This window comes from Pongo pygmaeus, chromosome 2 (genome assembly GCF_028885625.2).
Source record: "Pongo pygmaeus isolate AG05252 chromosome 2, NHGRI_mPonPyg2-v2.0_pri, whole genome shotgun sequence".
Taxonomy (NCBI): domain Eukaryota; kingdom Metazoa; phylum Chordata; class Mammalia; order Primates; family Hominidae; genus Pongo; species Pongo pygmaeus.
Window position 1 is genome coordinate 67,686,947 of NC_085930.1, and position 13,857 is coordinate 67,700,803.

Sequence of the window (13,857 nt, forward strand, 5' to 3'; positions counted from 1 at the left end):
ATACCAACCTCCCAAAGTGTTGGGATTATCCTTCATGGAAGATTGATCTATTTATTAATTTAGAGATGGGGCCTCCCTATGTTGCCTAGGCTGGTCTCCAACTCTTGGGCTCAAGCGATCCTCCCACCTCAGCCTCCCGAGTAGCCAGGACTATAGGCATGTAACACCACACCTGGGACATGGAAGAGCTTCATTAACCACACTCATGCAAAGCTGGCTTCTCCCCTAGGCACTGGATGCAAAGGGTCTCAGACTCACAACACTTTCAGGGGCTGTCAAAACATTTTAATTTATTTTTAAATCAGAAGAAAATAAATGAACTTTTAGAGTCAAAGAAATGTCCTCATTTTTAATCCTGCTTGGATTTATCTTCATATCAATATGGTCATACTTTTTTTTTTTTTTTTTTTGGAGACAGGGTCTCACTCTGTCACCCAGGGTGGAATGTGGTAGCAGGATCACAGCTCACTGCAACTTCTGCCTCCTGGGCTGAAGCCATCCTCCCACCTCAGCCTCCCAAGTAGCTGAGACCACAGGTCGAAAATAAAATGAAATAATAAAATAAAATAATGGCCAGGTGCAGTGGCTCACGCCTGTAATCCAAGCACTTTGGGAGGCCGAGGCGGGTGGATCACCTGACGTCAGGAGTTCGAGACCAAGCTGGCCAACATGGTGAGACCCCTGTCTCTACTAAAAATACAAAAAATTAGCTGAGCATGGTGACATGCACCTGTAATCCCAGCTACTTGGGAGGCTGAGGCAGGAGAATCACTTGAACCCAGGAAGCGGAGGTTGCAGTGACCCGAGATCGTGCCACTGCACTCCAGCCTGGGTGGCAGAGTGAGACTCTGTCTCAAAAATAATAATAATAACAAATTAAAAAACAAGAAATATATTCACTGAAGTGCCCGCCCTCCTTCTCCCCGCTATTATTGACCTCCTCTACTTACAGTGTTAGAAGCTTGGGGTAATTTGATGGCAATTTCCTTTCTCCTCTCCACCCTTAAACTTGTCTCAAGGGGTAGAGAAATTGCATTTTTGAGAGGGAACTACACGCTGGGAGACATGGCTTGGGGGCTGCAGCCGAGGGGTGGATTTACCTTTGAATCAGACGAAGTGGGGAGGTCGGTTCTCAAGGAATGAGGGGCATCTTCTTCAGGAGGCTGGAAAAAGGCCGGCTGGTGGGCTCTGGCTGGAGAGGACCCTGGAAAGGAGGGACTATGGGTCAGGATGCAGCCTCAGGGAGGAAGACAGGAGGGATCCTGGTCTAGCCCTCAGACCATGCCAGTCTCCTGTTCACTCCCCAAACGCTTGTTGCTGCCACTTCCTGACACCTACCATGTGCCAACCAATACACTCCTCAAGCATCACCTCAGGATAAGCCTCTGACTCCCCTACAACCTGGGGCCTATTTATCATCCCAGTTGACAAGTGGAGACACGGAGACACCAGAGGTAGACTCAGTGCTCAGGACCACCCAGCCAGTAGATCGTAGAGCCGAAATTCAGACGGAAATCTGTTTGACTTCTAGGCCCTGCACTATCTCACCTCCTACTCAAAGAGCAGAAAAAGACACAGAGGTGAACTAGCTACCAAGCCTGCCTTCCAGAAACCTCCACCGGGGCAGGGATGCAGTAACTATCCTCCGAGGATACATCCCACGGGAAAGCAAGGTCAGAGGCAGGAGAGACCATAACAGGCTGGGAGATGAGGAGGGTTCACAGAGGAAGGGGCACCTGACCTGGGCTTGAAATATGGAGAAACGTTTTCAACAAGCAGATATGGGGCAGTGGAAACAGCCCATGCAGAGGTAGGGCAGTAGATGGGCCCGGGGCTGGAGTAAGTTAACATCTAGGTACATGAGTTAGCAAACATCATGCCAGGCACTGTTCTAAATACTTCACGTCTGTAATCCCAGCACTTTGGGAGGCTGAGGCAGGAGGATTGCTTCAGCCCAGGAGTTTGATATCAGCTTGGGCAACACAACAAGATCCCGTTTCTACAAAAGCTTTTTTTTTTCTTTTTTTTTTTTTGAGATGGAGTCTCCCTCTGTTGCCCAGGCTGGAGTGCAGTGGCGCAATCTTGGCTCACTGCAAGCTCCGCCTCCCGGGTTCACGCCATTCTCCTGCCTCAGCCTCCCGAGTAGCTAGGACTACAGGTACCTGCCACCACACCCAGCTAATTTTTTGTATTTTTAGTAGAGATGGGGTTTCACTGTATTAGCCAGGATGGTCTCGATCTCCTGAACTCGTGATTCGCCCACCTCGGCTTCCCAAAGTGCTGGGATTACAGGCATGAGCCAGCATGCTCAGTCCTACAAAAGATTTTTTTTAAATAGCCAGGTATGGTGGTGTACACCTGTGGTCCCCACTACTTGGGAGGCTGAGGATCACTTGTGCCCAAGAGGTCAAGGCTATATTGAGCCATGATCGCACCACTGCACTCCAGCCTAGGAGGCAGAATGAGACCCTGTCTCAAAAAAAATCCTTTCCGTGCGTTAACTCATCTAATCCTCATACCAATCAGGAGATAAGGTACCACCGCACCATTTTCATTGCCTCTTTGCAGACGGTGAAATGAGGCATGGAGAGGTTAAGTAACTTTTCCAAGGGCACATAGTCAGTGGTTCCAGCATCTATGTTCTTTTTTTTCTTTTTTTTTTTTTTTTTTGAAACAGAGTCTCACTCTGTCGCCCAGCCTGGAGTGCAGTGGCACAATCTCAGCTCACTGCAAACTCCGCCTCCCAGGTTCAAGCGATTCTCCTGCCTCAGCCTACGAAGTAGCTGGGACTACAGGAGTGCGCCATGATGCCGGCTAATTTTTGTATTTTTATTAGAGACAGGGTTTCACCATGTTGGCCAGGCTGGTCTTCAACTCCTGACCTCAAGTGATCCACTTGCCTCGGCCTCTCAAAGTGGTGGGATTATAGGCATGAGCCACTGCGCTCGGCCGCGCCCCTAATCCCTTAGTGAGTGAACAAGATTCACAAGACAGAATGTTTGACAAGTAGTTTAGGTTCACTTAAACGTGAGGTTAAAGAGGGTGAAATATCTTCACTAGGCCCCATGTGAAATTAATCTGAAGACTAATGAGGCCATCTGGTAGGGGGGCTCCTGGGTGAGCGCAGGCACAGACTGTAGGTGAGGTGAGGCATGGTGGCTGGTCCGCACAGAAGCAGGCCTTGGCCGAAGGCCAGAGGCTTCAAACATCATCATCTGGAAATACCCAGGAAGCCCCATGGCAAGGACAGCTTCTGAGTAACTGGGGACCTGACCCTTCCAAAGGAAACTGGGCTTGACCCCAAGATTACTGGATAAATCTACCTGCTTCAGGTATTTGTGGCTTACAACATCGGAAAGGAGTGACTCATCTGGAACTTTGGCTATTAAAAAATTTATTTTGGCCTGGGCACGGTGGCTCAGGCTTGTAATCCCAGCACTTTGGGAGGCTGAGGCAGGTGGATCACCTGAGGTTAGGAGTTTAAGACCAGTCTGGCCAACATGGTGAAACCCCATCTCTACAAAAATACAAAAATTAGCCTGGCATGATGGCGAGTGCCTATAATCCCAGCTACTTGGGAGGCTAAGGCAGGAGAATTGCTTGAACCAGGGAGGCAAAGGTTGCCGTGAGCTGAGATGTGCCATTGTACTCCAGCCTGGGTGACAGAGTGAGACTCTATCCAAAAAAAAAAAAAAAAAAATTTTGGCCAGCACAGTGGCTCACACCTGTAATCCCAGCACTTTGGGAGGCTGAGGCAGGTGGATCACCTGAGGTCAGGAGTTCGAGACCAGTCTGGTCAACATGGTGAAACCCTGTCTCTACTAAAAATACAAAAATTAGCCAGGCATGGTGGCGCATGCCTGTAGTTCCAGCTACTCAGGAGGCTGAGGCACAAGAATCGCTTAAACCTGGGAGGCAGAGGTTGCAGTGAGCCAAGATCATACCACTGCACTCCAGCCTGGGCAACAGAGCAAGACTCAATCTCAAAAAACAAAAAACAAAAAATTTTCTTTCATGAGACTGAAAATAAAATCAGCCTGGCTAAACAATTAACCCACACAGATAGCTGATAAAATGAAATCACCTGAGACAAGGTCTGGAGCCTGTCAAGGGGCTGCCCTCAGCCTCATTCCTGGGATCTTTGCCCTGCTGCTGTGCGAGTCTAGCAGCCAGGTAAATGCGAGCTGGAGACCCCCAGCTGCTGGGAGCCTGGCTGTCTGCGGGCCTGGCTGTGGCTGGCTCCAATCAATCCCTGCATCTGCATCCTGACCATGCTTCCCAGGGGCTGTTCCCCAGGCACTGCGTGCAGAGGGTACACTAGGCAGATAGGACTGTGATGGCCAACGGACACCCTGGAGAATCTGCCTTAGACCGAAGGCAGGCCAGCAAGTGCCCACCCAGCCTTCCTCAGAAATGGTGCACCGTGGTCCCAAGGCTCTCCCAGCCTTGCCCAGCTCCCTCTCCATTTTCTTGCAAGTATTTGTCCTAATGAAATCCTATCTTGTTGATGAAATCCTATCCTGTCTTGGTATCTGCCTCTCACCAAGGACCTGGACTAATGGAGGCCTCTGCTGTCCAGCACAGGGCCCCTGTCTTGCAGAAAGGCTGCTCTGTGGTGGCCACTTCCACGCTTGCCCTGCCTTCTCTTGGCCTCAGCTCAGTACTCTTGGCCTGCATCCCTCAGACTGCAGTTATGTTCATCCGGTCTCCAAGTTTTTGGCCATGTCTGTGCCACCTCACTATGAGTCACCTGACGGTTTTCTTTCAACCAACTTTAATTCCAGTGTTATGTATTCAGCCTTGTGTTAAACAGTAATATCCATGAAGTCCCTAGTTCTTCTACATATGATCTATATTTGTGCTAACACTCAGGTTCTGTGCACCACTGCAGGTGTGGGCCCCACACTGGGAACCGCTGCTCCAGACTAACTTGAGTTCCATCCTGCTGCCAGGCCTGGCCACAGGGCAGGGCTCTCTCTGCACACAGGGTCCTTCTGTGCCTGGTAAGTCTGAGGTCAGAGCTTGCCTCACACAAGTCACGAGTTTCCTATCTGACTTAATGCCTGGGGTTTGCTCAGGAGGCTCCCCCAGGCCTCTCAGTTTGGGGGAATCCCCAAGGCCTGCTCCTGCAACATATGAGGGCTATTAGTTGGGTTTATTTATCCCTGTGGTCTTGGGGAAAAGAAATGGACTCTGGTCTGGAAAATCAGACAGGACCCACCAGCCATTACTCTCCATCTCTCCCTACCCAGCCCTCCCCTCCTCTGGGATCTAATCGGATTGGCTCCTCGTGCCTGGGGTAGTTATCTGTGGTAGGAGAAACTCACAACCATAATCTTTAAAGGCCCCCATCATATGTCCAAGGGCAGAGAGAGGAGAATGAGAAGGAATTCTCCTGCTATCAAGGATATGAAAATCTCCCTGGATTCAACACAAAGTAATCAGAAGTTGGCCATTTGTGGATCATTACTGAAGCCAGCTGATGGGGACATGGAGGGTCATTATGCTCTCGGCTTTTGTATGTTTGTAATTTTTTCATATAAAAATGTTTTAAAATAACGGCTAAGGGAGGGGAGGGAGACGGGGCAGGAGAGTAGATGAACAAGATGGGATACTTGTTGGGTGATAGTGATGGATGGGGCTTGGGGCTTCTACATAATCTTGTTTCCAAGAGTGAGGCACAGCTAATCAGAGGTCAGATCAAGTGCCAGGACTTAGCTAAAAAACAAACCATTTCCTAAGGAAATGCTTCCAGAAGCTTTGTTTTTCTTGCTTTTCTTTTTTGTTCTGTTTTGTTTGTTTTTGTTTTTGAGACAGAGTCTCTCTCTGTCACCCAAGCTGGAGTGCAATGGCGTGATCTCGGCTCACTGCAACCTCCGCCCCCCAGGTTCAAGCGATTCGCCTACCTCAGCCTCCCAAGTAGCTGGGATTACAGGCGCCTGAGACCATGCCCAGCTAATTTTTATATTTTTAGTAGAGATGGGGTTTCACCATGTTGGCCAGGCTGGTCTCGAACTCCTGACCTGAGGTGATCCGACTGCCTTGGCCTTTTTGTTGCTATTTACTGAGGCTAATATGCCTGCTTTCTCAAGCAAAATGCACCACCTCTGGTCCTGCCGAGCTGTGTCGTTGCAGGTACAAGAATTGCAGAAGCAGCGGCACTGTATCTGACATGGGGTCTTCTATGTCCTGCCCTGATGCTGGCAGCGGGTCTACCCCCAGCTGCCCCATCTCCTTTATTAGTATCAAACAGAATTCAGCTCAAGCGCTGGCTCCAGCACTACTCAAGATCTGACCTCAGATGAGCTATGCCTCACTTATCTGAGCTTTCTCAAATGTAAAAAGAGCAATAATGGTCTGTTCCTTGTCCAGGTAAAAAGAGCTGATGTTTATAAAGCACAAAGGTCAGGCTGTGACACATGCAGTACTTGGTATTTTACCAAGGCTGGTGAAACTACATGCAGAGTAAGTAAACAGATTTTGACTGATAGCCCAGTGGCCTCCCCTACAGCTAAGGCTTTGTGACAGTTATTTCAGCTGCTCAAAACCCTTTTATCTGAATTCTAGCTTCAAGACTGCTTTGCTGAGGTGCTCATAGCCTATCCATGGCTCCTCTGCTCACATATTTTCCTCCTCAACCAGGCGCAGTGGCTCATGCCTGTAATCCCAGCACTTTGGGAGGCCGAGGCAGGTGGTCAAGAGATCAAGACCATCCTGGTCAACATGGTGAAATCCCGTCTCTACTAAAAATACAAAAAATTAGCTGGGTGTGGTGGCACGCACCTGTAGTGCCAGCTACTCGGGAGGCTGAGGCAGGAGGATCACTTGAACCCAGGAGGCAGAGGCTGCAGTGAGCCGAGATCGAGCCTAGTGATAGAGTGAGACTCTGTCTCAAAAAACAAAACAAAAATATTTTCCTCCTCTATGTCTCTTCCTACTTCCTTCTCACCTACTGCAAGGGGGAGCCAGGGTATCACAGGGGTCAAGATGTGGGCTCAGTATCCTTCACTCCTACCAAAATCCTTCAAGATAATTGATGAGTTTGAACTCTGGGGCTCAGTGGAACCTTGGGGTTTTCCCAAAAGAAGACAAGCTTTGGGTGGTTTGATTAAATGAATGATTTCTTATTTTCAATTTAGGCAAAGATAGACAATCAACTTCCTGTCTCTGCCTGCAGATTGTAGTTATCATCTTGACCTGCCTGGGCACATTTGCTCCAAGTGCCATTAAGAAAGCAAATAGGTGCTGGGTGCAGTGGCTCATGCCTGTAATCCCAGCAGTTTGGGAGGCCAAGGCGGGTGGATTGCTTGAGCCCAAGAGTTCAAGACCAGCCTGCGCAACACAGCGAAAACCCATCTTTACAAAAAATACAAAAATCAGTCAGACGTGGTGGTGCGTGCCTATAGTCCCAGCTACTCAGGAGGCTGAGGCAGGAGGATCGCTTGAACCCGGGAGGCAAAGGTTGCAATGGGCCGAGATTGTGCCACTGCACTCTAGCCTGGGTGACACAGATTCCATCCCCCTGCCAAAAAAAGAAAGAAAGTAAATAGGGCTCTGTGCAGTGGCTCTTGCCTGTAATCCCAACACTTTGGGAGGCCAAGGTGGGAGAATCGCTTGATCCCAGGAGTTCGAGACCAGCCTGGGCAACATAATGAGACCCGTCTTTACAAAAATAAAAAATTAGCTGGCCGTAGTGATGTACACCTGTAGTCCCAGCTACTTGAGAGGCTGAGGTGGGAGGATTGCTTCAGCCAGGGAAGTTGAGGCTGCAGTGAGCTATGACTGTGCCACTGTGATCTAGCCTGGGCAACAGAGCAAGGCCTATCTCAAAAAAAAAAAAAAAAAGGAAAGAAAGTAAACAGCAAAGGCTGACAGAGACATGTGACGTTTATTTTATTTTTATTTTTATTTTGAGACAGAGTCTCACTCTGTCACCCAGGCTGGAATGCAGTGGCACGATCTCAGCTCACTGCAACCTCCGCCTCCTGGGTTTGAGTGATTCTCCTGCCTCAGCCTCCCGAGTAGCTGGGACTACAGGCACCCGCCACCACGCCCGGCCAATTTTTTGTATTTTTAATAGAGACGGGGTTTCACCGTGTTAGCCAGGATGGTCTTGATTTCCTGACCTCGTGATCCACCCGCCTCAGCCTCCCAAAGTGCTGGAATTACAGGCGTGAGCCACCGCGCCCGGCTGGCCATGACATTTATCTTTACAGTAACCTAGATAAAGAATATCAGAAGGAACTGCTATGCCTATTACCTCCTGCATCCTGACCAGCACGCCCCTACAATTTCCCTATTTTGTTATAATTTTCCCTTTGGTCAGGACCATTTCCCCTTATCTTTCATTGCTGATCAAAAGTCTGCACTTAAAAATATATATATTTAGCTACAGGAAATAATCCAGACTCCTTGGCCTAGAATTAACTTTCTAGATTCAACCTATCTGGAGTGTCTGGAATGTTCATAATATCAGATAACATTTAATGAGCACCTCCATGGTGCAACACTCAGGTGCAGGATTTCTTACCACAATATGATGAAATAGAGTCTATTATTCTCCCCATTTTACAAATGAGTAAACTGAGGTACAAAGGCTAAGTCATTCTACAAAACAGCAGCACTGGGATTCAAATATTAGTCTGTCTAATACAAAAGCCCACAAAACATGTTCCTTCCAGCTGATGCTGCCCCTGGCTTCAGGAATGGCACCAGTGAACTGAGATTACGTGGATTTGGGGTCTCTGGCTCACCACTCAGGAGGCCGCAGGAGACAGGAAGTGAGGCAGGGCTCCAGGGGTGAGGCGGTGAGAATGGAGATTGGGCTGAGCAGCAGCTCCCCTAGGGAGGTCATCTGCTGGCTGAGCCATTCTGTCATTTGGAAACTGTCCCTGAGCCCTTGCCTGGGCACAGGTGACAGAGACAAATCTGAAGTGGTCCGAAAGGCTTTGGGATAGCAGTGAGTACGATGCTTAGGGATGTGAGTGTTCAAATCACACAGCTCAGACATTACTTCCTATTTGTGTGACCTTAAGCAAGCTGCTGTCCCTCTCTGGGCTTCAGCAGACTGTGACTGATGGAGGGGAGGAAAGTGGTGGGCAGGAAGCACCCTTCAATTCCCCACTGCATGGCTGCGAGGGCCAGGGCGTATGGAGAATGGACAGAGAAATGGTCAGACATCCGGTCCAGAGCCTGCACACAGGGCCAACCTGTGCTGGGGGCTCGGGAGACCACGGGTGAAAAACAGGGACCCGGCAGTACATGACCTCAGCCAGGCTGGTTAACCTCTCTGTGCTTTAGTTTTCTCATCCATAAAATGGGCATAATCACAATACGTAATTCATAGTTAGTTGAAGATTAAATGAGTCAATATCTTTGAAGTACAGTACTTAGAATAGTGTCTGGCACTAGAAAGCCTCCAATTACCAAGTTATTTCTTTTCTGCTCACAAAAATGGTAATAGATGCTATATACATTTTGTTACCTGATTTTTTCTACTTTTCTACCTCCCTATATTGTCAGTATGTTTCCATATACATAGGCATGTCTACGTCATTGTTGATAGTACTTTATTGTGACTGTCTGACATTAATTTTATTATCCCCCATTGTTGTTGCCAGATTTTTGCTTTCTTTAGGAAGAGTCTCGCTCTGTCACCCAGGCTGGAGTGCAGTGGTGTGATCATAGCTCACCACAGCCTTGCACTCCTGGGCTCAGGCAATCCCCCTACCTCAGCCTCCTGAATAGCTGGGACTACCAGGTGCATGCCACCATGCCTGGATAATTTTTAAAAATTTTTTTGTAGAGACAAGGTCTCACTAGGTTGCCTAGGCTGGTCTCAAACTCCTGGGCTCAAGCCATCCTCCCGCCTCAGCCTCACAAAGAGCTGGGATTATAGACATGAGCCACCGTGCTCAGCCTCAATTTTTTGCTCTTATATGCTAAGCTGAATGTCCTTATAGATATATCTTCATTTCCTTAAATAAAAGTGCTTTAAGTAAAAAAGTTAAATTTAAAATACCTGGGCCTGGAAAGGTGGCCATCCTCACAGGCTGCCCCTCTTCCTGTTCATTCTCAGCCTTTTTTACAGAAGCTGCCAAAGGTTTTTCTGGCTTCACAGAGTCAGGGAAGGCTGGAATGGGACACCTGATTTCAGGAGCCGGTTTCCCTGAAAACAAGGTGGAAAGAAAGTTATTACTATTCCATGAAGTGGGGTAGCCATTGAGAGACTGGGTCTGGAAGTCAGAGACCTGGATTCTAATTCTGGCTCTGCCACAAATGCATGGTGTTGCAGGGCAGGAGGGTCTTTCCCTTTCTGGCCTCGGCCTCCCCATCTTTAAAATGCAGTAGGCCAGGCACGGTGGCTCACACCTGTAATCCCAGCACTTTGGGAAGCTGAGGTGGGTGGACTGCCTGAGGTCAGGAGTTCAAGACCAGCCTGGCCAACATGGTGAAACTCCGTCTCTACTAAAAATACAAAAATTAGTCGGGCATGGTGGCACACGCCTGTAATCTCAGCTACTTGGGAGGCTGAGGCAGGAGAATCACTTGAACTGGGGAAGCGGAGCTTGCAGTGAGCCAAGATCGCGCCACTACACTCCAGCCTGGGCGGCAGAGCAAGACTCTGTCTCAAAAAAAAAAAAAAAAAAAGAGCAGTGGCTGAACATGGCAGTCCTGGCGAGGGTGGAGCTCTGACGTGCTAAGTCACACACACCTGCTTCCACCCAACCAGCTGTGTGACCTCCAACAAGTCACCTTCCTCCTCTCGGTCTCCCTTCCCTCACCTATAAAACGGAGGTGATAATGGCGTCCGTTTGCCTCCCGCTGGGGTGTCATGTGGGAGAGTACAGATGGGGACAGGCACTATAGACTGCACATTTCCCTGAACACATGAGCGGGTCAAAGACACCATCCCTCTAAGCTCCCACTTCAGCCCCTAGGGATCAAAGTTCTGGCTGTCCTACAACCTCCCTTTCACGCAGTGGAGACACACACATCCTTCCCACTTGATGGATGGGAATCCTAAAGCAGCAGCCATGGCCACTGAGGATGGGCTGTACCGGGCCCAGGCCCAGCTGCACAGACATGAATCCTCACAACATCTCTGCTTCTCATCCGTGTTCAGAGATGAGGAAACTGAGGCCTGAGCAGGTTAAATGACTTCTAAGATCACATGCCAAAGGCAGGCAGGACTGGCTGAAGAACTCCCCTGCCTTCTAGAGGGTAATCATTTCCTTTTTACATCAACTTGGGAAACCCCAAAGGTGCTTCGAGGGTGTGTCAACCTCAGCTTCCAGCCAGCTTCTCAGAGCTGCTCTGTGGAACAGCTTTCTCTCCCCTCCTCCACTGGGCCCTGATCTTATCCCTTCTGGCTGGGCCCTGCCGCCAGCTCAGGCAGCCTCCACACCCTTGCCAGGCTACCTCTTACCAAAGTATACATCTGGCCTCGTCACTTCCCTGCTTGAAGCCTTGATGGGACTCCCCATTGCCTAGATAATGTCCACACTCCTTAGCCTGAATCTTTCTGTCTCCCCATTGCCTCCTAGATAAAACCCGATTCTATAGCCCTGCATTCAAGTCCCTCATTCTCTGGTGGTTTGGGATAGACTCATGTTTGAGAACGACAAAAACTGGGGCACTGAAGTCCCAGGAAAGGCTGCTGACTCGCTTGATGTCACACAGAGCATGACATAAAGCATGACACAGGGGATGTCACAACAGATGTCCCAGGTAGGGCTGGGACAAAACATCTCCAGCAACATTTCTTTGAACTGGTGAACTATGCCTCTCTAAACAAAACCAATTGTTACCCTGGGACCTCGCTTTTCAAACCCAAGCTTTTGAACTAAAACAATAAGACCTAAATTTGCATAGCACCACACTGGTATGGCACCATGCGGATTTATTTAATTTTCACAACAATCTCTGGTAGTTCATAGGTTTATCTGCATTTTATTTTTGAGCATAGTGAGGCTCAGATAAGTGAAATGACTTGTGTCAAGTAAAACAGCCAACAACAGTCAAACTGGGGACTGGTTTCACTGTCTCCCACCTAGCTAGGGCAGAACTATTGAAACACCACTGCCATCACTGCCACCACCAGCCCGAATCCCCCCAGAGGCAGATGCCCCAATCCCCGGACAAACAGGAACAAAGGGGTGATCACTGACTGCCCCAGGGTGGAAGGAGTTGGGGAGACATCGGGAATGCACAAAAATAACAAGGCTGAATATCGGGGGGTGATGAGTGGCTTCTTCCTTGTGTTTTCTTTACTGTCACTGACATTTTATTTTATTTTATTTTATTTTTTAAATTTATTTATTATTATTATACTTTAAGTTTTAGGGTACATGTGCACAATGTGCAGGTTAGTTACATATGTATACATGTGCCATGCTGGTGTGCTGCACCCACTAACTCGTCATCTAGCATTAGGTATCTCCAAATGCTATCTCTCCCCCTTCCCCCTACCCCACAACAGTCCCCAGAGTGTGATGTTCCTCTTCCTGTGTCCATGTGTTCTCATTGTTCAATTCCCACCTATGAGTGTCACTGACATTTTAAATAATTTTTTTTTTTTTTTTTGAGATGGAGTCTCGCTCTGTCGCCCAGGCTGGAGTGCAGTGGCACAATCTCGGCTCACTGCAAGCTCCGCCTCCCAGGTTCACGCCATTCTCCTGCCTCAGCCTCCCGAGTAGCTGGGACTACAGGCACCCACCACCACGTCCGGCTAATTTTTTGTATTTTTAGTAGAGACGGGGTTTCAGCGTGTTAGCCAGAATGGTCTCGATCTCCTGACTTCATGATCCGCCCTCCTCAGCCTCCCAAAGTGCTGGGATTACAGCCGTGAGCCACCGTGCCCGGCCCTCCTTTGGACAACTTTTATGAAGACTAATGGAGACACTGCTTAGCTCAAAATATGGGACCTTTATTACTGTGGTGGTTATAGTCTTAAAATATTGGTTATCTCTTAAATAGTCCACATATTGAGGATAAGAAGAGTAGGATGGGAGTCTTTCCTTTAGTTTTCTTTTTTTTTTTTTGAGACAGAGTCTTACTCTGTTGCCCAGGCTTGAGTACAGTGGCAGAATCTCGGCTCACTGCAACCTCTGCCTCCTGGATTCAAGAGATTCTCCTGCCTCAGCCTCCTGAGTAGCTGGGATTACAGGCGTGCAACACCACATCCAGCTAATTTTTTTTTTCTGTATTTTTAGTAGAGATCGGGTTTCACCATGTTGGCCAGGTTGGTCTTGAACTCCTGACCTCAAGTGATCAACCTGCCTCAGCCTCCCAAAGTGCCGGGATTACAGACGTGAGCCACCGCGCCTGGCCTGATTTTATATTGTGGGGTTTTTTCTTTGTGATTTATTCATACCATAGAATTTTTCAACAAAATCATTATGCATTATTTACACAGTAAAGTATACTTCTTTTTAAAAAAATCAGTTAGCAAGCTAGCTAAAGTAATGACGAGAACTGAGTCTTCCAAGCTAGTGTGACTAGTTTGCCCTGGGGACCCCTCTGGCTCCAGTAAGCAGACGATGAATCAGCCCTTCATGAGATTCAGATCCACCTCACTTCTGTTTTTCATCAACAAATGTCCACGTCGTGTATTGATACATTCAATTCAAGCAACCTCCCCACAACCCTGGAGATCTCAGGTCAGGAAGCTGAGGCTCAGTGGGGAACAAGACCTGCCCAAGGGAAACAGGAAGGCAGGCAGCACTGAGGCAGGAAGGCGGGGTCTCCTCCCAGAACCACTGACGTAAGGGCACCCAGAGAACATGCACTTCTCTCCCCACCTGGGCTCCACAGGCACTTCGGTGGTTCGATAGGCCCCCCCCATCCTGACTGCCA

At 48.6% G+C, this 13,857-nt stretch overlaps 1 protein-coding gene across 2 annotated transcripts in view; it reads right to left on the bottom strand.

Annotated features, from left to right (window-relative positions):
- IRAK2 (interleukin 1 receptor associated kinase 2) overlaps positions 1-13,857 on the bottom strand; it is an 80,483-nt gene that overhangs the window by 32,875 nt on the left and 33,751 nt on the right. Inside the window, exons 3-4 of one of the 2 annotated variants that reach the window (XM_054481360.2) lie at positions 10,022-10,168; positions 1,101-1,204 (exon numbers count right to left, since the gene is read on the bottom strand). In XM_054481360.2, the coding sequence (XP_054337335.1) occupies positions 1,101-1,204; positions 10,022-10,168 (251 nt within the window). The remainder of the gene's footprint in view (positions 1-1,100; positions 1,205-10,021; positions 10,169-13,857) is intronic. The other variant, XM_054481361.2, reaches the window with a different exon arrangement.